General features: G+C 49.7%; 4 protein-coding genes and 1 non-coding gene across 10 annotated transcripts in view; 4 read left to right on the forward strand and 1 right to left on the reverse strand.

Moving 5' to 3' along the window:
• Window positions 1-2,516, forward strand: part of LOC135819639 (probable ATP-dependent RNA helicase DDX49) — an 18,077-nt gene extending 15,561 nt beyond the window's left edge. The window contains exons 12-15 of the mRNA XM_065332883.1: window positions 4-92; window positions 444-515; window positions 1,350-1,508; window positions 1,804-2,516. Coding sequence (XP_065188955.1) covers window positions 4-92; window positions 444-515; window positions 1,350-1,508; window positions 1,804-1,908 — 425 coding nt within the window. The 3' untranslated portion in view covers window positions 1,909-2,516. The remainder of the gene's footprint in view (window positions 1-3; window positions 93-443; window positions 516-1,349; window positions 1,509-1,803) is intronic.
• LOC135819645 (uncharacterized) overlaps window positions 1-22,500 on the forward strand; it is an 84,149-nt gene that overhangs the window by 49,737 nt on the left and 11,912 nt on the right. For 3 of the 6 annotated variants that reach the window (XR_010553947.1, XM_065332889.1, XM_065332892.1), the window contains exon 1: window positions 22,205-22,500. This exon is cut by the window's right edge and continues 7 nt beyond it. The exons of 1 other annotated variant lie outside the window; for it this stretch is intronic. The gene's annotated coding sequence lies outside the window, so the exon portion shown is untranslated. Of the gene's footprint in view, window positions 1-22,204 lie in introns of those variants that run through there. 2 more of the 6 variants (XM_065332890.1, XM_065332893.1) reach the window with 1 other exon arrangement.
• LOC135819642 (phosphomevalonate kinase-like) lies at window positions 3,146-6,521 on the reverse strand. The gene is made up of 3 exons (XM_065332885.1): window positions 6,306-6,521; window positions 4,709-4,769; window positions 3,146-3,845 (listed from the first exon to the last, which is right to left on the reverse strand). The coding sequence occupies exons 1-3, from the start codon at window positions 6,413-6,415 to the stop codon at window positions 3,387-3,389; spliced, it is 630 nt and encodes a 209-aa protein (XP_065188957.1). The 5' UTR covers window positions 6,416-6,521; the 3' UTR covers window positions 3,146-3,386.
• Window positions 6,740-15,778, forward strand: LOC135819641 (electron transfer flavoprotein subunit alpha-like). The gene is made up of 13 exons (XM_065332884.1): window positions 6,740-6,890; window positions 7,588-7,734; window positions 8,301-8,382; window positions 8,640-8,722; window positions 9,619-9,718; window positions 10,638-10,748; window positions 11,440-11,544; window positions 12,000-12,068; window positions 12,650-12,732; window positions 13,290-13,355; window positions 13,754-13,799; window positions 14,812-14,846; window positions 15,305-15,778. The coding sequence occupies exons 1-13, from the start codon at window positions 6,846-6,848 to the stop codon at window positions 15,332-15,334; spliced, it is 1,002 nt and encodes a 333-aa protein (XP_065188956.1). The 5' UTR covers window positions 6,740-6,845; the 3' UTR covers window positions 15,335-15,778.
• On the forward strand, window positions 17,364-17,482 carry LOC135820298 (5S ribosomal RNA). Its single transcript, XR_010554028.1, has one exon. It is a non-coding gene; the product is annotated as a 5S ribosomal RNA (ribosomal RNA).

The raw sequence follows: 22,500 nt of genomic DNA on the forward strand, positions 1-22,500 counted from the left end.
CAGGTAAAAAGCTTGAAACTCTAGCGGTGGAGGAGGATGACGTGGACAAGCTGCTGGAACCTGTTCGGCTCTCACGGAAACAGCTGGAAGTGGTGAGTGCGACACTTGTCATGTACAGTGTGCAGTGCTGCTCAATGAAATCCGGTCTTGTGAGTCAAGTTTGCGCCTTGCACCGTTTCGCAGCCCACAGTTCGCAGGTCTGGGGCTGCGCAGCGCCTGGCGCGTACTGGTACTTGATTGACGTGGCTAGATTTCATTGAGCAGCACTGGCTTGTGTTGTGTGGCATGAGCTCATGTAACACTCACTTTCCCAGTTATAATTGCAAGGCTGTGCGGATCTACTGTCATTTTCTTTCTCCTACGGCTTCATTCAGTGGGCTACGTTGTGTCACTGAGTTTCTGTACTATTGCATTGTCGTTTTGTTCTCTCTCTCTCTCTCTAGGATTTAGGCATGACTGACTTTGGCGAGCAGCGACAGCGTAACAAGGAGAAGTGGGATAGAATGGATCCCAAGGTGAGTGCAAGTCACCTTTCAAACACCCGGTCAGTGATGGCAGGCTAGGACTAGCAAGTGGATGGTTTGGGGAATTTGTGGACAGATCCTGCATCCGCTGGGGGGGGGGGATCAAGTGGATGCTATTGTGTAGCCAGCGACTTGATTCTTTGTACAGTTCTGACCAGGGAATAGCGCCGCGCTCAGATGTGCATACAGTAGGGTGTGTAGTGCCCGGACCACATAGCCCCCGGCACTATTACATGTACAGTCAACTTCGCTAATACTGTATACAGTCCATTTCAAAACTATAGACGCCTACCTAGGCAAAAACCGTTATGCCAGCATCTATACCACATAAAATCTGTGATCACTTTGTGCATAAATTTTTCCAAATTGGGCGTCTGTTATCCAATCCTTTAGAAACTATTATGAGAGTAATTGTGGAGCGATCCTGAGCAATATTCCGAAAACTATTCTCGAAAAGTTCCAGCCAAATTTGAAATATTTCAAAACCCCTACGCGTCTATAGTTTTGAAATGCACTGTAGTAATAACGAATGCGGATATAACGACAATTCGCGAATAACGACAGAATTTCCATGCCCAGAGCAAAGAGTCCGATCCAACTGTAATACGTAATAATGAGACTTCGGGGTATAACGACTCTTCGCGAATAACGACACTTGTCTGATGCCCCGCCGAGTGTCGTTATACGCAAAGTTGACTGTATATTCACGAGGTCGGATTTCTCTGCCCAGGGCTGTAGTTCCCAGGTATTGCAGGGACCAGCTGACGTTTGTGCATGCATCACTGAGGTCGTCTTTACCCACTGTACCATGTGCTTCTCTCGCAGAAGCAAGATCAGAACAAGCGCAAGAAGAAGAAGAGCGGCAGTGGGGCAGGCCACGCAGACTCTGAATCAGGAACGTTGGCAGCATCCCCTTCCAGCGCCTCGAAGAAACCCCGGCCATCGGAACAGGCCACGACCAAAAGCAAGGAACATGCCGTTCAGGTGAGGCGTCCGTGCTATGGGGGCTGCTTGCACTGTGCAGGTTGCTCATATCATTATTGCGAACCCTGTTGGAGATGTCTGTGTATGAAGATGCGCATACAGATGGGTGGCCAGGTAGCTATCGTTAAACTTTCTGCACGTTATCATGCCAAAATTACAACAAAAAAACGTTAAATTTGTTGGTCATTTAACTTTCTTTCACTCTTGCCTGTGTTTCTTATTGTGTGTGTGTGTGTGTGTCTGTCTGCCTGTCTGTCTGTCTGTGACCGTGTGGTTTGCTCTCGCCCACGTTCAGCGCCAGAAAGATGCACAGAAGAAGAGGTCCAGAAGCCTGCAAGCAACGCCTGCTACCTCTCCATCTCCATCGCTGAAGAGAACGAAAAAGAAAATGGTGAAATGATGAGCTTGAGGGATGCCAGGCAACTTTGATGCAAAGACTAACTCTTATTAACCTTGACCATTGTACATGTTGTACATAGACTTCACTTGTATTATACTCTCTTGAAGACCTTGCATGTATTGTAAATAGATTTCTTCTGTCCGTACATACTCTCCATGCTTAGCTAACTCCAAGGCTGCACATTCTAAAGAACCTCGGAGGCCCTTTTCTAGATCACGCATGGGTCGTAGCGCTTCATAAAAATGTAGATATTATGATAATGTCATGTTGATTTGAGCAACATGGAAGCTGTGGCATGTAAATATTATAATTTTTGTGGATATAGCACTCAACAGGGTTTTTTTTAGGAAGCACACCCAAAATGTATAATTCGATATCTAGCCTTGCATGATGATTGCTCACCACACGTGGAACTCAGTTGCGAGAATGCCTTGATCCATTGTTGTTTTTTGCTTGTTGCTCTGGCTCTGACTCCTGTGTTATTGAGCGCTCTGTCATTGTACATACTAAATTACTTGGGCTCCCCCCCCCTCCCCTGGCCCTGTGTATAATCTATATCAGACAAGTTCAGCGACTCGTCCCTGAGATCAACAGTGAGTCGCAGTGCAGTGCAGTGCGGTTGCCATTGTGAGTTTGTTTGCATATACAGTAGTGTAACAGTACTGTGTATGGGTGCTATGAAGAGTACAGCCATTAGGTTTATGTACTCTTGGTGCTATCAAGAGTCCGTAATCCCCCAGAGTGGGCAACTGGGATGGGGTTGTGGGACGGCGTAATCCGTGGTGTACGTCATTTTTTGGGTCGAGCTAGTCCGACCCAAAAAATGACTTCCAACGTCACTTGCGTCATTCGATCGACGTGGTGCACCATGCACTCTCCCTACTCACGGCGTCACGCTATGACGTGCAACACGGATTTCGCTGTCTCGGATCTGATAAGTGAAGTTGCGCACTCTGGGGGATTATGGACTCCTGGTGCTATGACGTGTGCATGCCGTACCTGCTCTTTTTTGACAGGTTGATATCTAACACGGCTGGGGGCAGTGGCAATCCCTGGGCTGCTGTCGTGCACATCAGCTAGGGAGTTGTGTATTACATGCCTATGCAACTCCCTATCGTGCACACCAGACACAACCCTGCTTAGTGTGTGCACTGATCCGATGTACAAGATCTGATCTCAGTGAGACCCTCATCAGGACCCAACCACGTGTGTGCACATGCCACGTGGAACAAACGAGTCGGCTCGGGATGGCTGACATTATTTGACGGTGCATTGAAAAGCAATACAGCATTGTTTCTAAAGTGGTATACTGAAGTATAAAAATAATTTTATGATCGTACCTAGGTATAAGCACTGCCAGCAGCACTTGAGTTGTTGCACATGACTACAAGCCATTGCAAAAGGGAAAATAATTTAAAAATAAAAGACAGAGCAGCTACAATCCGAAACAAACAAAAACTAGAAAAACTATGTCAATCTCATAGAGCAGCTGTGTCTGTTGCCGCTCTTGCTCGCTGCATGATATCCAGTATAGCCTCGTCCACATTATCAGCATCACCGCCGCTGTTCTCTACGAGCACGTCAAAGCCGGTGTAGTCGTCCAGGCTGCACTCCGACTCGGCGTCGTCCACGTTCGCCGTGAACGCCCAGCCGCGGGCGGTGCGCGCCGCCAGCGTGGCGCCAATCCTGACGAACACGGTCGGCACACCCCGCGCCGCCGCGTCGCGCCTCTCCTCGAACCAGGCCACGTCAGTCTTGCGACGGGCGTCGGACACGATCACGACGCGGCACGCGGCCGGCACCTCCTGTACCGCTCGTCGGCAGAAGAAACCATGATCGTGGCGTCGCCGTGCTTCGCCCCAGGCGATCATGTCCTCGCGGTACTTCTCCTTGAAGTCGCTGGCGTCGAGCAAGCGCTGATAGTCGAGTCCATGCTCCTGTAGTGCGGTGGGCACGCATACACACACACACATGCGCGCACACACACGCACACATGTGCACGCGCACACACTCACGTGCGCACACACGGGCCCACAGAGAGATGGTTCATCAGCCAGTGGCCGCCGAGTGTGTGTGTGAGAGCAGCAGAAGAATTGACCATCTGACATTCCTCTTTGCACCGGCAAGGATCATTGCACACATGTGGCTTCTTAACAAGCATATGGTACACTAGGGGAGCATGGTTGCAAAAACACAGTTCACAGCATGATGCTACAGTTTCAACCCGCCCGTCTTCCGCAAGTAGATCAGACCTCGTCATCTGCTAGACTGGCCAAGGTCATACTGCGATCCCGTGTACATAAGAGCATGTTCTTACCCAAAATCACTATTGTGGGGAATGATCCGCGATGTCCTACAAACATTAAAAAAAATTAAGTATCAGCTCAAATACCAATTCAGCTGCTCCTATTTAAACTAGGATGTCAAGCCAATAGTACCGTAAAGTACCGCCAGAGCGCCCCACCTTGATTTACAGCCAGGGAAAGGAAAATCGTATGGCAGAGTGCAACGAAGTTTGTACGGTGTGAGAACCTTAGTGTACTAATGTCACACAAAGCAGTTTTTGTGTGGAGCTCGTGTCCACTCGAAGGTACGGATTGTCTGCAGAACGTGTAATATGTGTACAAAGTTCGTGTCGTATGACCTACAGACAGGAGACCACCTCCACAATACGACCACGAAAGGACGAGATGGTGGGGCGCTCTGGCGGTACTTTACGGTAGTTGAAAAGGAGAGAACGGACCAACAGATACAGGATATGATGAGTAAACATCCGTCATCAGCTGTGACATAATCATACCTCAGCATAGGCACGCTTCAGAGGACCAGAGAGACGCACAATGCAAGCTGCATCGCCGAGCCTGCAGGACAGAACAAGGTGGAAATGCAGTAACACCTGGTTTAAGCGACCACCCCACGGTGCAAGCAAAAGCGGTCGTTAAAGCCAGGTGGTCGTTAAAGCCAGGTGGTCTTTAGAAGCAGGTCCCATACATTCGGATTGTGTACACACACACGTACATGTGCATGACTGTACTTCCATGTACTCATAACTCATATGGACAGGTGTGGAGCATAGAATGCTTTCGTGCAGGCAAAGCACACCTCACTCAAGTGCATGCAGTGCATCCTGCACTGTCACTTCTGTTGACTGCATGGCAGTGCACGCACTGGCGTCAGAGCACACTGCAACCTTGTTGCAGTCAACCCTGCCAGCCAAGATGGCACTTTTGGCCGGTTTCGGTCGCTGTGTACAGGTCCAACATGGCACTTGGTACACTAAAAGCCGGTCGCTGGTCGCGCAAGGCAGGTGGTCGCCGTATCCGGTGCAGTTTCTGTGTAGAACTGTCCGCGCATGGAAAAACGGTCGCTAAAACCAGAGGTCGCATATACCAGGTTACACTGTACGCCGGTATACGCGGTAGAAACGTTCTAATCCTGAAAACGACCCGCAAGACTTGATCTTTCCTCAGAAACACAACAAATAATAATTTCATACAACGCACGTTGGTGCGTTCGTCAACAGGGTTCACAGAATGTCACCACCATGGTAACACCGACTTCCGCATCCAGCGCCTGTGTGGACACCATACACATTCAAAGCAGTCCCCTTCACGGCCTTGTGACTCGTCCACTCAGTACACATGTCGATTCGGCTTGTCTTATTGATTGCGGCTATAAAGTTGTCGTCTCCTCGTCGCCTGTTTAAATATTTGAAATCGAGATACGCCCAGTCGCAGATAGATATTCGGAATCATGCGCTGAAAAAACGTTTTTTATTATTGTTATGTCGACGAATAGAGTAAAATCATGTCGATTCAGCCTGTCTTATTGATTGCAGTCATACAATTGTTGTCTCCTCGCCGTGTGTTTAAATGATATTGAAAAAGCTAATACACTCATACCTCGGTTATCCGGACCCCGAAGTTACGGGCACTTCGGTCTACCGGGCACTATTTGGGCGAGTTTCAGGGGAAATATTACTACTCTTTTGTCACTTTTCGTAGAAATATTGACGTCATATGCCATATCGATGGCCTTTTCCCCATCAAGATGTATATGATTCGGAGTTACGGACATTTCAAAGTTACGGGCAGTGCAAGGTCCCGGACTGCCCGGATAAACGAGGTATGAGTGTAAAGGCAATACTATTATAATCTGCAGAACACACATTTCTACCCCTTGTCACTATGTAAAAAAATCACACAGCATGCAGTACTAATGCCACTGATCATGTACATTTCGTACCGCACAACGTTTGGGCAATTCCTCTAGGAAACAAGCCCTCAGTACAGTAACGTAGAATCAAGAGTACATAACCCGGGGGGGGGGGGGGGGGGGAAGTTACTCAGTATGTAGAATCATAACAATAGTTTTGTGTTCAAAATTTGAATATCCACCTTTTCTTGAGAACGTCGGCGAAATAGTCCTTGCCAGATTTTCGCTTGCCACTCAGCACGACAACGTACCGGCCCCTGAGCGATTGGCCCCCATCACCACCTTCCTCCATCCTGAGATCTACGCCAAGGCAAACCTACGTGATTTTCATGCTCTTGATAATTGACTCAGTCTTGAGTCTTGTCGTCTGTCCATTTCACTTTTTGTCATTTTGATTTCCAGCACTTCCTTGATTTTCAATTTTTCATTCACTCGGATCATGTCGCGACGTCGTGACCACCCTGACACACCTCCAAACTCGCACTGGTTTTGGATTCACACGAGGAAGTTCTGAAAATACATTCATAACACGGCAGAATCCCACGAGTTACCGCACATCTTTGTAAACTCTGCGGGAACTTGGCAGAGAGCGAAAAGAGTACAGACTCAGTAGGTGAAAGGTCCTGCCATCAAAGGTTTTGCTCAGAAAGTGAAGCATTTACATCCCTATTTTTCTGGTTGCACTGTCGGTTGGTCGACTTTTGCCTTGACTCTCTTGGATAATGTTCGCCTCAAGTGCTTCCCGATGCCTGCGTGGCTTCAGCAAGGCAAGTACATGTACTGAAGTTCACTCCCTTCCTTTGTTCTGACCTTACAAGTCACGCTCACAAATGTAGAAATTGATTGTTTGTGAGTGTCATGATCGTTCTCAAATAGCTAGCTTTTCTCATGTTCCATTTGAATGTGTATCACCGAAATCGTATCTTCCACTGTTCTTCCACTTATCTATGTATGTGGAGTGCCTGCCAAGGAACGAGAATGATAGTTTGTGTGTGCTACTTTTTCATGAGGATACAGTTTCTTTGAGTGGGGCTGGGCAGAAAATGAACCCAACAGCAATCACGATCGGCTTGAGGGGAAATGTTGGATGTATGGCGCGTGTTGTTTAGAAAACTGCATCCACAGTGTTGTTACATGTACACGTACACTCATGTACGCCGAATCTGTTGGTAAAAACTAAACGGGTTCTTCAGTTATGGGCTACGTAAATGCTGGCATTTTCAGCAGCAGCATTTTATGCACACACCCTACACAGGAAATGCGTAGTCCTTACGAGAGGCCACTGCTTCTGGGTGGGCCAGAGACCTCTACACAGCGTATGCATTGCGACATTCTACACGTACTGTAAATTGAATTTTGATCTGCTACCTATGTGTGTCAACTGTGTGCGTGGTGCTGCTGCGTCTGTGTGGTTCTGTCTGTCCCTCTGCATCTGTGTTTACACCGTTGCTTTGAACGGTGCAGTTGGCACAGCGCAATGCCAGCACGCTGATCCTGGCCGAACACAGCAACAACACGCTGAACGCGGCCACGCTGAGCGCCGTCACGGCGGCCAAGACCATGGGTGGCGACATCACCGCACTGGTGGCCGCCTCCAGTCCCGCTGACCAGGTGAGCGTGCAACACGGTGGTCCGTCTGTGTTTCAGTTGCAGTCTACTGTTACAGCAGTGCTGTCTGGCTGTGCTACCGTGTTCCTGCATTGCTTGCGTTGTTTCCATAGCAAAGCAACATACACAGCACATGTCTACCCTCGTTAGTAGACAACCCGGGGGGGGGGGGCTAATTCATTTATGAAACTTCACACCTGAACTCGGGTTCAAATTCTTTGTCTTATAATGAGTATTATCTACTATCCGGACTTGCGTTTCAGGCGTCAGGGTATTTTAGATCATTGTCTACCAATAAGATTCGTCTTGTAAGTTGTAACCGATGTCGTACTAACGAGGATAGACCTTTATCAGAGTTCACAAGCTCCCTGCTTTGCTTGCGGTACTTCCTGTGTAGCGCCTGGCATGTGCTGACTCGCTGGGCCAGGTTTCATCAAGCAGCGCTATACTAATGCGGAACACTGCGGTGTTGAATGGGCCGTTGTTAATTAATGCATTCTCGGATGTCTTTTTAACAAAGTTGTTTTGGCTTGCATGTGGCTTGCTCTCTCCCTCTGTGCCCTGCTCAGGTGGTCTCCGACTTGAGAAAGGTTGATGGTGTTACACGTGTACTCCTGGCCAACGGTGATGCTTTTGAGGGTGCCCTACCAGGTCGGTCACTTGTTTGCTTCGTTAACTGTTGTAGGTGTATGCATTGTCCCGTGAGCTTTGTGAGTGAACGCGTACTTTGCAAAACTGCTGTACTTATTCTCGCTCTGTCTGTTTCACTCTGTGTGTCTTCCTGTCCTCTACTCTCTCTCTCACTCACACTCACGGTCTCTGTCTGTCTGTCTCTCTCTCTCTCTCTCTCTCTCTCTCTCTCTCTCTCTCTCTCTCTCTTTCCCCTTTTCATCATCCTGTCCCTACAGAGACGGTCACTCCGGTTGTTGTTGCCGCTCACAAGCAGTTCAACTTCAGCCATATCGCTGCTGGACACACCGCCATGGGAAAGGTGAGCATGCTGATACCAAGAGTACATAACCCCCAGGAGTGCAACTCAGACTGCCTGCACCACCTCTATGCAGTGCTGCGACGTCAGAACTTCACATCACTTGACATGGTCCGAAAGGTTACACTGGCAAACAGTGTAAACTAAGTGATCACGAGAGAGTTTTACCCAAAGCTGGGCTGCGTACAACCCTGTATCTATCATGCACAGGGTGCCAATAATGTGCACGGGTTCATCACGTGATGTGAAGTTCTGCCGTCGCAAACCCCATAGCTGGAGTTGCACACTCTTGGGGGTTATGTACTCTTGCTGATATTAAGAACGCTACCAGACATCAGTGTTCATCTGTGTTCGATATTCGTCTTGACACGCGCATTGAACATATCGGCTGCAGTACAGGGTATGGTCGATGTTCACACTCATCCAGGACAGGATGCCTGTGTGTTTTCCATTTCAGGCGTATGCATGGGCAGGGACGGATGGGGGGTGGGGGGGGGGGGGTCACCTGGGTATGCTGACCATGTCCTGCTACATATTGAGGGGGGGGGGGGGGGTCATCAGGGTACTAGTAGTATGCTGACCATGTTCTGTTACCCATGGCATGTGGTTGTATGTGTGTGTGTGTGTGTGGGGGGGGGGGGGGGGGGCATCTGAGCATGCTGACTTTGTCTTGCTACCTATTTGGGATGGGGGGGCATCTGAGCATGCTGACTATGTCCTGTTACCGCCCATGGGGGGGGGGGGGGGAGTTGTTTCAAGAACCCAGGTGGTCCAATCTGTCCTAAAGTGTAACCCCTGAGTATCCTCTTTCTACCGCTGTGAGCCTGTGACTGTTGCAAAGTGACTCTTACCTCTTGTCTTTTTCTCTTTTTTTTTTTAATGCTATCCGTTTCTCACAGAATATTCTGCCGCGCGTCGCTGCTCTCCTGGACGTGAATCAGATCTCCGATGTCACTGGCATCGAAGGCGAGGACACGTTTGTTAGGACTATTTATGCCGGTATGTGCTGCTGATCAGGTTGTCTAGTTTTATAAATATTTTGTCTGCTGACTCCCCGTTGGTTGTCAATTACTTGTTTGGCTGACTGTCCTCTCTCGTTGGCTGTGATGCGGTGAGCTCCATAAATTGCTTCATACTTGACGGTTCATCTGTAGCTGTGTGATGTGGTGATGCTGGCCAATGGTGGCCTATTGCATCTCGCTTTGTGTTTTGCTTTCTATACTGCCTGATAGTTCACACCCCTCCACTCTCTCTCTCTCTCTCTCTCTCTCTCTCTCTCTCTCTCTCTCTCTCTCTCTCTCTCTCTCTCTCTCTCTCTCTCTCTCTCTCTCTCTCTCTCTCTCTCTCTCTCTCTCTCTCTCTCTCTCTCTCTCTCTTTCTCTCTCTCTCTCTCTCTCTCTCTCTCTCTCTCTCTCTCTCTCTCTCTCTCTCTCTCTCTCTCTCTCTCTCTCTCTCTCTCTCGAATGACCTGCGAATGACCAGTCAGTGTCTGGCATGAGCAAGTTTGCCACTGTGTGTGAGAGTGTGTGCGTGTGTGTGTGTGTGTGTGCTTTTATCAAAGCAGCGTTCTGTCTATACTGGTTATCCCAGCAAGTGTAGGGTGTGCATAAGTAACTGTCTTGGCCGTCCTATTCCGATGTACTCCGTGCGATGTAGACCAGGTGTGCATTGGTGGTCGATTCACATGGCTTCGCCAGTTATGTGGATTAGACAACTATCTGGCGCTTGTATTGATCTGTTTCAATCAGAATCAGATCCGCTATTGTTGCTATAAGAGAAAATCTGTGGGTGGACGTCCAGTGCATTTGCAGATTTGCGTGCTTCTCTTGCAACGGGCGTATACCTGGTCCATGGTACATGGTGTGTTTGTGTGTCTGGGTGCATGTGTGTGTGCACTCGGCCCCTCCTGTCTCTCCAGGCAATGCTGTTGCCACCGTCAAGTCGGCGGATGACGTGAAGGTGTTCACCGTGCGTACCACCGCGTTCCCCGCTGCTGAGGTGGCCAGCAACTCTGCAACAGAAGAAACCGGTAAGTCGTTGCAGCACTCGCAGTAGGGAGGTTTAGTCCCACGTAATCCGTGGGTACTTTACGTGTGTGTACCACGTGATACTCAGTGACCCACGTACAGACGTTTTCTGATTCACGACATACCGTGTATGGAGGCTCACCCACGTTCCGCCAGAACGTGGGTGAAAATCAGAATGGAGCGCATTTTGCGAGCTGTGAGGGTGCTCAGCTGAAGAAATTTCCGAAGCACGAAATCAAAATATTCGATGAGCTTCTTAGGCCCGGGTAGCTTCGTCTTTGACCAGGTTTGGGCCTTTCGCTTCATGCTTTTGTTTGTTCCGTGTGACTAAACACAACATTGCAACGTGGATGCCCTTCATCCACTTTACGTGGATCACCCACGTACGCGTTTCCGTTACGTGGGAACTAAACCGCCCTAGTGCCAACACCCCTCAGCACAGCACTATTATAGTATAATCAATCATCATCACATCACTATAATCTTCTGATGGTGATCATGTGACCCGCATTCATGCGTAAACCTGTGCACGTGGACATACGTACCGTATCACAGTACCAGCAGTTCCCTGTGCTTGTCTGTCCTCTTGCGAATGTGCGTGTGGTACATGACATTATGTTCCTTTTACATGTTTGTCTTTGCTCTTGCCCTCTCTTTGCTTTGTCCGCTTGGTCTGTCTCCCTCTGTTGTTAGCACCCGCGGCCGAAACTCCTGAAGGCCTGTCCAAGTTTGTCGGACAGGAGCTTAGCAAGAGCGACCGTCCGGAGCTGTCTTCTGCCAAGATTGTCATCTCTGGTGGTAAGTTGCTAGTCGTCGTTCTGGCTTTCCAGTTTCCACTGCTGTTTCCTTCTCCAGAGATCAATTCGCAGGCAGATAAAGCCATGCTTTGGGGAGGGTACTGCTTGTATTGAAGACAACATTACACGTTGGGTCATGTCTTACTTGTGTTCATCGTGTGTACTGTATGTGTTGTGTGTTGTGCTGTGTGCATGGCTCTTTCTTCACTCGTTCTCTTTCTCGGTGTCACGCTCGATCTTCAACCATTGCCTGACTTTCTTTTCTTTCTCGCTTCTCTTGTGCATGCGTGTGTGTGTGTGTGTCTCTCTCTCTCTTCTCTCTCTCTCTCTCTCTCTCTCTCTCTCTCTCTCTCTCTCTCTCTCTCTCTCTCCTCTCTCCCTCCCTCCCTCCCTCTCTCTCTCTCTCTCCCTCTCTCTCTCTCTCTCTCTCTCTCTCTCTCCTTCCCTCCTCCACAGGGCGTGGTATGAAGAACGGAGAGAACTTTGAGCTTCTCTACAAAATGGCTGACAAGCTTGGTGCTGCAGGTAAGGGGAAAGTCTTGTTCACCACCCTCTGCAGTTTGAGTGAAATGCATTGCATTGTGTGTAGCTGGAGCTTTTCTTGCGATGTATCTGCTTCTTCAACTGTATGCGGTGTTGGGAGTAGAGGTATGTGTCCATCGGATGCCATAGTTATATTTCTTACTGTGTGCATGATCAGACTTGTAGTCATGTAAAGGGTGACAATCTCTCTCTCTCTCTCTCTCTCTCTCTCTCTCTCTCTCTCTCTCTCTCTCTCTCTCTCTCTCTCTCTCTCTCTCTCTCTTTCTATCTATCTCCCTGTCCCTCTCCCCAGATTTCTTCCTTGCTTAGTCCAGCTCATATATCAAATTCTTTGGTTTTGCTCGTGTGTATGTGTGTGTGTGTGTGTGTGTGTGTGTGGCCAGGCTGAATAGTGGCGGTCAATTCTTCAGCCTTGCAAGCTGTTGAATGGTGCAATCCCAGCACAAGCTGCTATGGCTTCTGCTGTAGCATCGCTATCATCGCCTCCGGCGATGGGCGTCCAATGGTCCAATGGTCCAATGGTGTGTGTGCACTCTTGTCTTCTTCCTTTTTTCCGTATACAGTTGGTGCATCTCGTGCCGCTGTCGACGCCGGTATGGTTCCCAACGACATGCAGATTGGACAGACTGGCAAGATTGTCGCTCCCGTAAGTCACCGCACCACCACCACCACCCTTGGTATCAATGAAAATACACTACCTCTGGTCGCGCATGTTCAGAGTTCGGGTGGTGTTTGAGAGCCTGGAAAAAGGGGAAGCACCAGCTCCTTATGGCTTGCACAAATACCTAGCAGAACATGTTATCTTCAAGTGGGTGGGAAGGGGGGGGGGGGGTATTTGTAGGCTGGTGCATTGCAGTAGGAATCCATGAGCAACATGTGTAAGAACAGAGACAGGGGGGCAGGGGGCTGAACAAAGGGCAAACGCTGCACATGTTCTGAGGAACATTGTTCAGATGGTATAGACCTGGCCCCACCTCATCTTGTGATGTTGAAGGTCTCTACTAGCCAACGTTACCTTCATTGCTGCTTTAAAACTGTGTACCTACGGCTGTATGTAGTTTTGTAGGAATGTTTCCAGTTTTGGGCGCCAAGCTTACATGCATCGCTAATTTGTTGACACTATGGCTGCCTTATTTCCGCCCATGCTGATATTCATTGACTCGGCCGTTCGGTGCTGTGCTCATATGTGTGTGACTGGTCTAGGAGTTGTATATTGCCGTCGGTATCTCTGGTGCCATCCAGCATTTGGCTGGTATGAAGGACAGCAAGGTATGTGAGGATCTTGATTAGATCCATTCTCTCCGTCTGTCTGTGGTGACAGTACTCATCTGTTCCCTTGATAACGCCGCACCTTTTTCTTTTTGTTACATGTACGCAAGCCCTTTCTGTATGCACTTGTCAGCTGATCTCTCTCTCTCTCTCTCTCTCTCTCTCTCTCTCTCTCTCTCTCTCTCTCTCTCTCACTCATTTTGACGTGAAATTGCGCGTCACGTCAGAAATAGTGTGCATCTTAACCTCTCTACTGTCATGTGACCGATGTCGTTCTAGCGGGGGTAGACCTATACTGTCACGTTCTGTAACGCTGTGGCATTCTTGGCCTAACCGTGCGCTCACGAGCAGTGGCACTCACCCTTGTCTGTGATCGCTTCTACCGTTATCCTCTACAGATCATTGTTGCCATCAACAAGGACGAGGAAGCACCGATCTTCCAAGGTAGGTGCTCGTGTTCTCTGCTGCCCGTCCCTCGGCCAACTGAAGTTCTTCCGATTTTAGCGTTTTCACGTGTGCTTGGCTTGGCACCTTCTGTTGACAACGCCACACTAAGTGTGAATAGTTGGTTCAAAAACTTTATCGTGGGACTTCGTGTGCTGTTGAGTAACTCATGTTCACGAAGCTTGGGTGTCAGGGAATTTGAAATTCGGACAGGTTTGCAAAAACCAGGGCAGGCACTGAGTGTACCGTAGCAAAATGTGTGCAGAAGCAGTCCTGACACCCAAAATTTTACAAGCCTGCGGTACTGTTTTATTTGAATGGACAGTAAACCCAATGTTACTCTTGCACATTCCACACAGCTGTTGCCGAAGACCGGGTCCACGCCAGGCTGTCATTGAAACTGCTGTAAAACGCTCGGTTTTAGCTATCTGTTTGACCATTCCGAAAGATTTTTCATTGATGAGTTACAGCGACCAGAGTCTCAAGTCGAAAGAACAGTCCGGTGAATACCGACCTGGCGACTACAGATTCTCATTTGGCTAGCTAGCAAAACCACTCCTGTCACTGACATCGCTAAAACTAGACCAGCGCTGAATTTTGCCCATGCTACAGTGATTAGCCGAGTGTCCAGGTTAAGCGTACCCGCGACCAACTACAGTACTAGCCAAAGGAATCCAACCTCATGAATAAAATAGCGTTGCCGGGCACCATGCATCCCTAGCACTACGCATACTGTTCTGTGCACTCGAACGCGGCGCTACTTTATTCATGAGGTTGGATTTCTCTGGCCAGCGCTGTAGCACAGGCAGTCCATGGTACACCTGAAAACTAGTGCCCCTGCTGTTTCAGTGTGGGGTGGTGACGAAAATCCGGTGCAACCAAAGCTTTGCGCATCATGCACGGAGCACTTCGACCCGTAGACACTCTTCTTCTGTGTGCCAGTGTTGGATGGTTGTGCTGACAGCTAATCCTTGACGATCTGTGTGCTGTCTGTCTCCTGTCTGTGTGCCAGTGTCCGACTTTGGTCTGGTGGCTGATTTGTTCAAGGTACGTAGTACTACGTACTCATCCCGTTGACCCGTTTTTTCCTCAGCTAGGCTAGTACATTGACTGTGCTTTCGGTATTGGAGGATTATTCCCATTATTGTTTTGTGTTGGAAGGGGGGGGGGGGGTATTTGGTGTATGGCAAGTCTACGACTTTTGTTGCTTGGTGCCAATCAACCAAAGTAGATCACGAGTCGGAAATTGTTCACCGGATCCGAATAATGCAAGTTTGGGCCGTGACGGCATGTGAGAACTAAAACTATCCTGTTGTTATCCACTGATTTCGTTGGGGGAAGCACCCAGCTGCCAAAGTCTGATGGCCGCGAAGCAAATTTATTTTGAGATCGGCCAAAGTTTCTCACTGGCCAAGGTTTGTCGATTTTCAGTACCTGCTGTCTGCACAACACCTGTTGAATGTTTTCAATTGTCCGTTTTGATTTTGTGTTTTGCTCGTTCTCAGGCTGTTCCGGAGATGACAGACGCACTTTGAAGAAGAAGGGGGAAAATAGATGCCCGAGCCCAATCCTTATCGTCCCTCTGTCAAGCCCCTGTTGGCTGGATGGGTGGATACACTAGTACAGGTTTCCACAGAACAGCGCCACCGATAACGACAACAACAACAACAACAACAACAGTCAAGCTCCTCACCGGAGCTGTTCGTTTGCTTATGGCGTGCGTCCTGGTTGAGAGAGCGCTCTGTGTCTAAGAAATGCAAGGCCAGCGACATTGCATCACCATCCATCGCAGATCCTGTTCTTTGACCATGGTCCGATTTGCTACCATTGAAATTAATACTGCTAGCCTTTTCTTGTAAACGGATATACTCTTTCTTGCATGGTTCTGGTGTTTCTGGCGCACTTATTTGTGTGCTCGGCAGCTCGCTGACACCAAACTGTCGACATCGTAAACTACGAAAGAACAATCTGAATGCGAACTGCGTAGCTCTGGTTCGGGCCGCTGCCTGCATGTGGTGCTGTACGCATGATGTGCGTGCGTGTGTGTATGTGCGTGTGTCTGCATTCGTGTGTATGTGCATGTGTCCATCCTGCATGCCGGTGACGTAACCAGGCGATCGCAGGCAGTGAAAGTCCTGCAGCAGATTGTTCGCAAGACGAATTGCGTGCCCTGCTTCCGTGTATTGCCGGTGTGACGTCCACGGCAGAATTGCTGTGCATGGTGCCAAGTGTGTCTGCCGCATCATCCTGCATGCATGCTGGGTAGGACGTGAAGTAGTGTGTGCAGCAGACAACGGAGGGTCACCGGTGCTTGATCAGGGATCTAGGAATCACCCTGTAGTACAATAGTACATGTACATATAGGGTGCAACTCTGATCCAGCTCTGTATAGGGTCTTGGTCGAGCGTAATCCGACTAATCGGATCTGATACGGTATAATTATGACGCAAAGATCCGATTACGCTCGACCCGACCCTATGCAGAGCAGGATCAGGCGTTGCACACTCTGGGGGGGGGAGGGGTTATGTACTCTTGATAGCGTGCTCGTGGTATTATTTCGAGAAGTACTACTTTTGTCCGCAGATACCTGGCATTCTGTTACCTTGCATTCGTTATTCATGCGTTTTTTACTAACGTAATTACGTTATGCGGAACCTCTCTACTATCAGTATCACCAAGAGTTCATAACCCCCAAGAGTGTGCAACTCCTGATCAGTCCCTGTATGGAAGCCCGCTCGGCGGAATTCCTTCATTGCGTCATTTTTGGTGCAGTGCGATGAGTCACGCCGATGAATTCTTCTAAGATTTACAGTCAAACCAGGATGCTCCCCAGGGTAAACTGCCTAAACTGCGATCGATTCTAGTCTGACTCTGAGTCTCAAGAAGCAAAAGTGAAACAAAGCACACGATCCTAAAGACAAAACTATTTATTTTTTCGATGCAATGGTGACTCTTCATCCCCTTCTTCTTTCATTCAGTCTCTTCAAGAACAATTTCTTCCCCAGGCCATCGGCATATTTCCGGTGCTTTCCTCGAAGATGATTTCAAATGGTTGAGGAACTTGAGAGAATACGTCGAAGGAGCATTTTTCGGCTGAGTTACACAGCTATCAGAATGATTGTCCTCGACGGCAATGCAATATTTTTAACAGCGTCCTCACTTCTTCCTGTCGCGATGTCCATGGATGCTTGGCTGAGAAAGAGCCACGGTTTGTTTTTGAGAAAGTACGATCTACGACTTGTACGTCCGAAATGTCTTCAAAAAAAGCTTCGAAAAGTCGAGGCTACAGCCTTGAGTTAGGAGCGGTTCAGGGTGTACTTTCCAGAAATCGCAAAGAACCCAAATTTACCTCGGATGACAAGCTGCGCATGACGTAATGTAGGAATTTCGCCGAGCGCTGGGTCTATGCCCGTTGCACACTCTTGGGGGTTATGAACTCTTGGTATCACACAACCCCCTCATAGATCCTGGGCGGCCCAGAAATAATTCAGCACAGCAGGTTGGTGCTGGGATTGAAGCGGCTGAAATAAAATTAATAAAAGTCGGAGCAAGACCAACTAGAATGTCTACGGCCATACCACGTTGAAAATACCGGTTCTCGTCCGATCACCGAAGTCAAGCAACGTCGGGCGAGGTTAGTACTTGGATGGGTGACCGCCTGGGAATACCTCGTGCTGTAGACTTTTTTTTGTCTTTTTACATTCTTTTTCTGCGGCGATAGGAACGCATGAAAAAAACGACGACGCTGTCGTACTATATTATGGCCTGAGCTACATTTTTGAGTCGAGGGTTGTTTCAAAAAGATCCAATCCACACCGCAGTACAACAATTTCTTCTTGTGGGTTGTTTTGAAGTTAAAGCCTATTAGCTGGAGAGTCATCACTAGCTCTTGATCTTGCCCATGCGTTTTTTTTTACAATCACAACTGACAGTCGACTCTGAGTTTTGGTGCTTGTTATCGAGGAAATAGAGGCTGTCGCTCCAAAAATTCCAATTTTGTTTTGTGCAAACTCAGAAATTAATTGTTCGAATCTCATGTCAGCTCAGGTAGGTGGAAATGCATCATGATCGTTGCAAGGTGCTTTAGCAGGCGGAACTGCTTCGCGGTTCCCCGAACCTTAGCACAGGCTCGATGGCTGCCGCCTGTGCCAGTACCAACCAGCTCAGCAGCATCTTTGACGCAACTCCGACTCGTGCAAACGAGCAGTGTACGTTGGGATGCTGGAGCTGCAGAGGCAAGCCCCACCTCAGTGGACACTGGTGATAACGTGCCGAATATAGGTCCGACTCGGAAATACAACGTGGCAGAGGCTAAGCAGATTCGCCAGTCACTGATGCGTAGTGTTGAGGGATTTTCAGCCAGCATGGATCCGACCCTGGCAACGCCACTACTGGCCAACATCGAGAGCCAGCTAGGAGAGTTCGTGGATAAATCATGCAGTTCGGGTACCATCCTGCGAGATTTGACCGTGCTGGCCGGAGCCACGTCAGTGCTGGAGCACCTGCGCACGGCTCGGTCGGCGCAGCTCGTACGCTTTCTGCACGCGGCGTTGGCACAGCTGCCGATCGGCGTCCGCAAGGGAGCCGTGGTGCAGTTCCGTGCCGTCGTGCTGGTGCTGGAGTACGTGAGAAACTACTGCAGTGCCGAAGTGGTGGACACGCTCAACACTCACGCCGTCGCAGTGAGCGATCACGTGACCGCGCTGCTCGACCCAAACTCCTTGTTTTCCCTGCTTGCGTCGCTAGGCCCGCTGCACCAGCAGCGAGCGGTTGGTGTGGGCATCGTTCACGCAGTGTACGAGAGTTTTGCCACGTCTCTGGAGCGAAGCACTGCGTCGATGAAAGCCAAGCCGTCCGGGTCGGCGACCGACTTAAATCCGCAGCGATGGCTCAACATTCGGTGCGCCGTGAAAGCGATCTTGCCACTGCGTGTGAAGCACGAGCGATTTCTCACCGCCCTGGAAGCCTACCTGGTGGCGACATGTCGCACGGAATCGTTCTCCGTCGGCGCCGTGTTTGTGCGCGACGTTCTGTACACGTACGCATCGCTGGGACATCCACTGGCGACGCTAGCCGGCCTGCTGATGCAGGGAGCGGTGGCGGAGGACGACGTCCAGTCCAAGTACTGCCTGCAGCTGCTGTGGGTCAGCGTGGTGTTTGACCTGATGCCGCCGGCGTGGCTGCTGAATCGCCGCCACTGGTACACGGACTTCATGCTGGTAAACGTGCCGGAGCGGAGCGCGCTGCTCGAGCAGGTGCTGCACGGCCTGCACTCGGTCGGCGGCCTCACGCCGGCTGTGTCCGAGCAGCTGCGGCGTGCCGTGCAGGACATGCGCGCGCCGCTGGTGCACGAGGGCGTGCTGCGGGTGGCGGGGACGCGACCCGCGGAGGTCACGCATGCGCCGTACGTGCGCCACCTGAGCGGCGAGCTGTGCACGCTGGTCGGCCAGGACGGCACGTTCCGCGCCTGGCCGCCGGGATTTGACTACGCCAGCGCAGGCGCCATGGAGTTTGCAGATCTCAACGGCACGCCCGTGATGCTGCTCGTCACGACCGACGCGATGCGGTTACGTCTCACTGGTGAGCTCTTCGGCGCTCTGCGCCGCAAGAAGAATTTGCTGGAGGCGTGTGGATGGCGCGTGGCCGTGGTGGAGGTGTCTAACCCTGACGAGTCACCGGATCTTCTTGCCAAGGGGCTCGTGGCGGCAATGTTGGAGGCAGCAGCTGTCGGTAGGTCGGAACGGTCGCCCGTTTCGGTTTATGCATGAGTGCGTCTATTCCTCCCCCAAGGTAGTGTAGCAGTGTGTGTGTGTGTGTCTGTGTGTGTCTGTGTGCACGTGAGCGCGTCTGTGGTGCGTGTTTGAGCATGTGTGTGTGTGTGTGTGTGTGTGTGTGTGTGTGTGTGTGTGTGTGTGTGTTTCCGTTTGAGAGCGTAGAGAATATACCAGCCGTGTTTGTCATGGCACGATGACCTGGCGATCGTTTTGGTAGCATGTGCGACTTGAACGATGTGTCGGCACATGTATGCAAGTGTTGATCTGTAGACATGCCCTGTGTGATGAGCATGGTTTGTGCAAGTGTCCGGTTAAGTAAAACTCATGCTGGGTACATGCCAACACACCTGATAATGGACATAACGGCAAGTGCTCACAACGTCTGCAGTGCTCATTGCCCACACTCTGTGCGCCTTGCTGTGCAATATGCGGCCCTCAAGCACATCCTGCAAACAGCCCCCTTCCCCCCCCCCCCCCCCCTCTCTCTCTCTCTCCCTCTCTCTCTCTTTTATCTCTTGCTTAGCTATCATAACATTAGTGACTGAAGGTTTCCTGTCTCTAAAATGCCAAGCTTATTTTCTTCTTGATGCTACGCTAGCCTTGAATCTAGAACAGTACTGTTCTTTGAGACCGAATTGTTTCGCGTTACCCTCTCTTTGTATTTATATCGCTCGTAGTCGTAACATGGTGTCCTGACACCGCAAGTACTGGTTAGAAGTGTATCCTACTGTTAGCTGCTGAAGAACAAACAGGCTTGAATTTCACCACATGGAGGGTGCCCTTTTGTATAAGGGGGCTCGTCTGTATAGACAGTTCTGCATGAAAAAGCAGAACGGCCTATAGCTTACGAGCCTGAACCCTCAGTTCTTCAACACCAGACAGTACGGTATGCAATCGCTGGTGCAAGGCTCTGCACGAGTACAGTGGAGCCTATCTCAAACAACCGCTCCAGGGACCTTCAAAAGGTGGTCTCTGTAACCAGGTGATCTCTGTAACCAGGTGGTCTCTGTTACCAGGTTGTCTCTGTTACCAGGTGGTCTCTGTTACCAGGTGGTCTCCTTATCCAGGGTCATTTCTCATTTTGACTAGAAATAGCAACCCTTGGTCTTGGTTTCAGTGGCCTTCTAGGACAGGTGGTCGCCTACTACGAGTGGTCGCCCTGACAGGTTTTACTGTATAATGTAGTCGTGTGTGAGCAGTGCAGTTGCCAAGTGGTGCGCGGTGCCAGCGTTGCTGTGCATGTGGCCGACTCAACGGAGCTGGAATGTGCCGTAAGTCCGTAACCATGGGGATAAGGCTGGGAGATAGCCAGGTTACGACTGGCATGGCCTTGTCATTTTCTTTGGAATAGTCCAGCCGAATTGCGTTTGCAGTCGGATTTGTGTGTGCGGCTACAATCGGCTGTTCCATGGGAACAGCCGATTGTAGCCGCTAAATCCCGAAGTGAGCGTTTTCCTTTCCATCGTCGACAGCTTATCGGGATATTTCATGGATCGATCCACACACTAAGGCGTACGAGGGCCTGGGATATATTCAAGAGCTTATACTGACGGTCGAGTGCGTGTATCCCCCCCCCCCCCCCCCCCCGGCCAGTATTTAGAAAAGCGATCCTGTCAGCTTTTCTATTATTGTGTTGTTCCTTTGAGAACAGGTTTATTCACAACACTATAAATCGCGTGAAACCATGAAGTAAGAACGAAAGCAAAAAGACAACCGCGTATGTTATTTTAAACTGGTTTGAGGGAAAGAGACAAACGGGAAAAGTCTGAAGAAAAAATTGACTGCCACCACCAGGACTCGAACCAGGGACCCTTGTTGTAGCCAGCGATGCTCTAACCACTGAGCTATGGTGTAGTCGTCATCCCAGCAGAGGCCGTTCAACGTTATTATTATTATTATTATTATCAAATTTTTGATAGGGCAATCCCCACAGGCCTAAGGCCTTCACTAGTGCGTGATGTGTGCTATGCGGGCAGCGGGGAATAGCGGAGGGGGGAATGCCGCAGGGCTTTTGACTGTCTGGAAAGTGAAATCAGAACCCCGTGCACACTTGCAATGTTGCACACACATAATACCTTCAGAAATCCGGGCTGGAAATGAATAGGCCCACACTACCCCCCCCCCCCCCCCCCACAGATAAGACTACTAGTACTAGTACTACAGTAGTACTACAGTAGTAGTATTTGCGGCAGGTAGACCTGGTACTGACTGTATTATAATGGTAGACCGTCTAGTAGTAGCACAGTCCTGGCCGGAGAAATCCAGCTTCATGAAGAAAATACTATAGCGCTCGCATGGGCGCTACACGGGCTCAGCACTACAGAGTCATGTTCATCTTCATGCTCTGTTACTCGGATCGGACGCTGCGCAAAAAAGTCTTTATTCATGAGGTTGGATTTCTCTAGCTAAAAACCAGGGAGTAATTTTTTACTACTCCCTGGTAAAAACTGTTGTACTCATAGTCTCATACACATACACGTACACGTGCATGTACATGTAGATCTAGTTACGTGCACGTGCATTATTTTATTTTACTAGAAGATCTACGAGACTACGTAACCATGGTAACGTTATTACTTCCATGATTTCGGACGCAAAATAAGAATAACAGCGCCAATACGGCAATAGTAGGCAATTACTAGTATAGTACTGTTGAAATAGCGTGCGCGCGAGAGGAAACCCTTTGTCTAGTGGCCGATTCAAGCACTACATGTTTGCAGTGTTTCCCCCCTCGCCCTGTTCAGTCGCACTCCGGCGAGTCCACAGCGATCCGGGACTGGTCGACCTCGTCCGGCCTTTCTCGGGCCTCATCTGTGTGGGTTCTCACTATCACAAGTTCGCTGAACCGCCGAGTTGTTTAAGTGTAAGTCGTAGGCAGAAGTGTGGCCTTGGAGTACTCCTCTCCTGAAGCCAAGGGCAGCAGCTCA

This window comes from Sycon ciliatum, chromosome 6 (assembly GCF_964019385.1).
Source record: "Sycon ciliatum chromosome 6, ocSycCili1.1, whole genome shotgun sequence".
Lineage (NCBI taxonomy): Eukaryota > Metazoa > Porifera > Calcarea > Leucosolenida > Sycettidae > Sycon > Sycon ciliatum.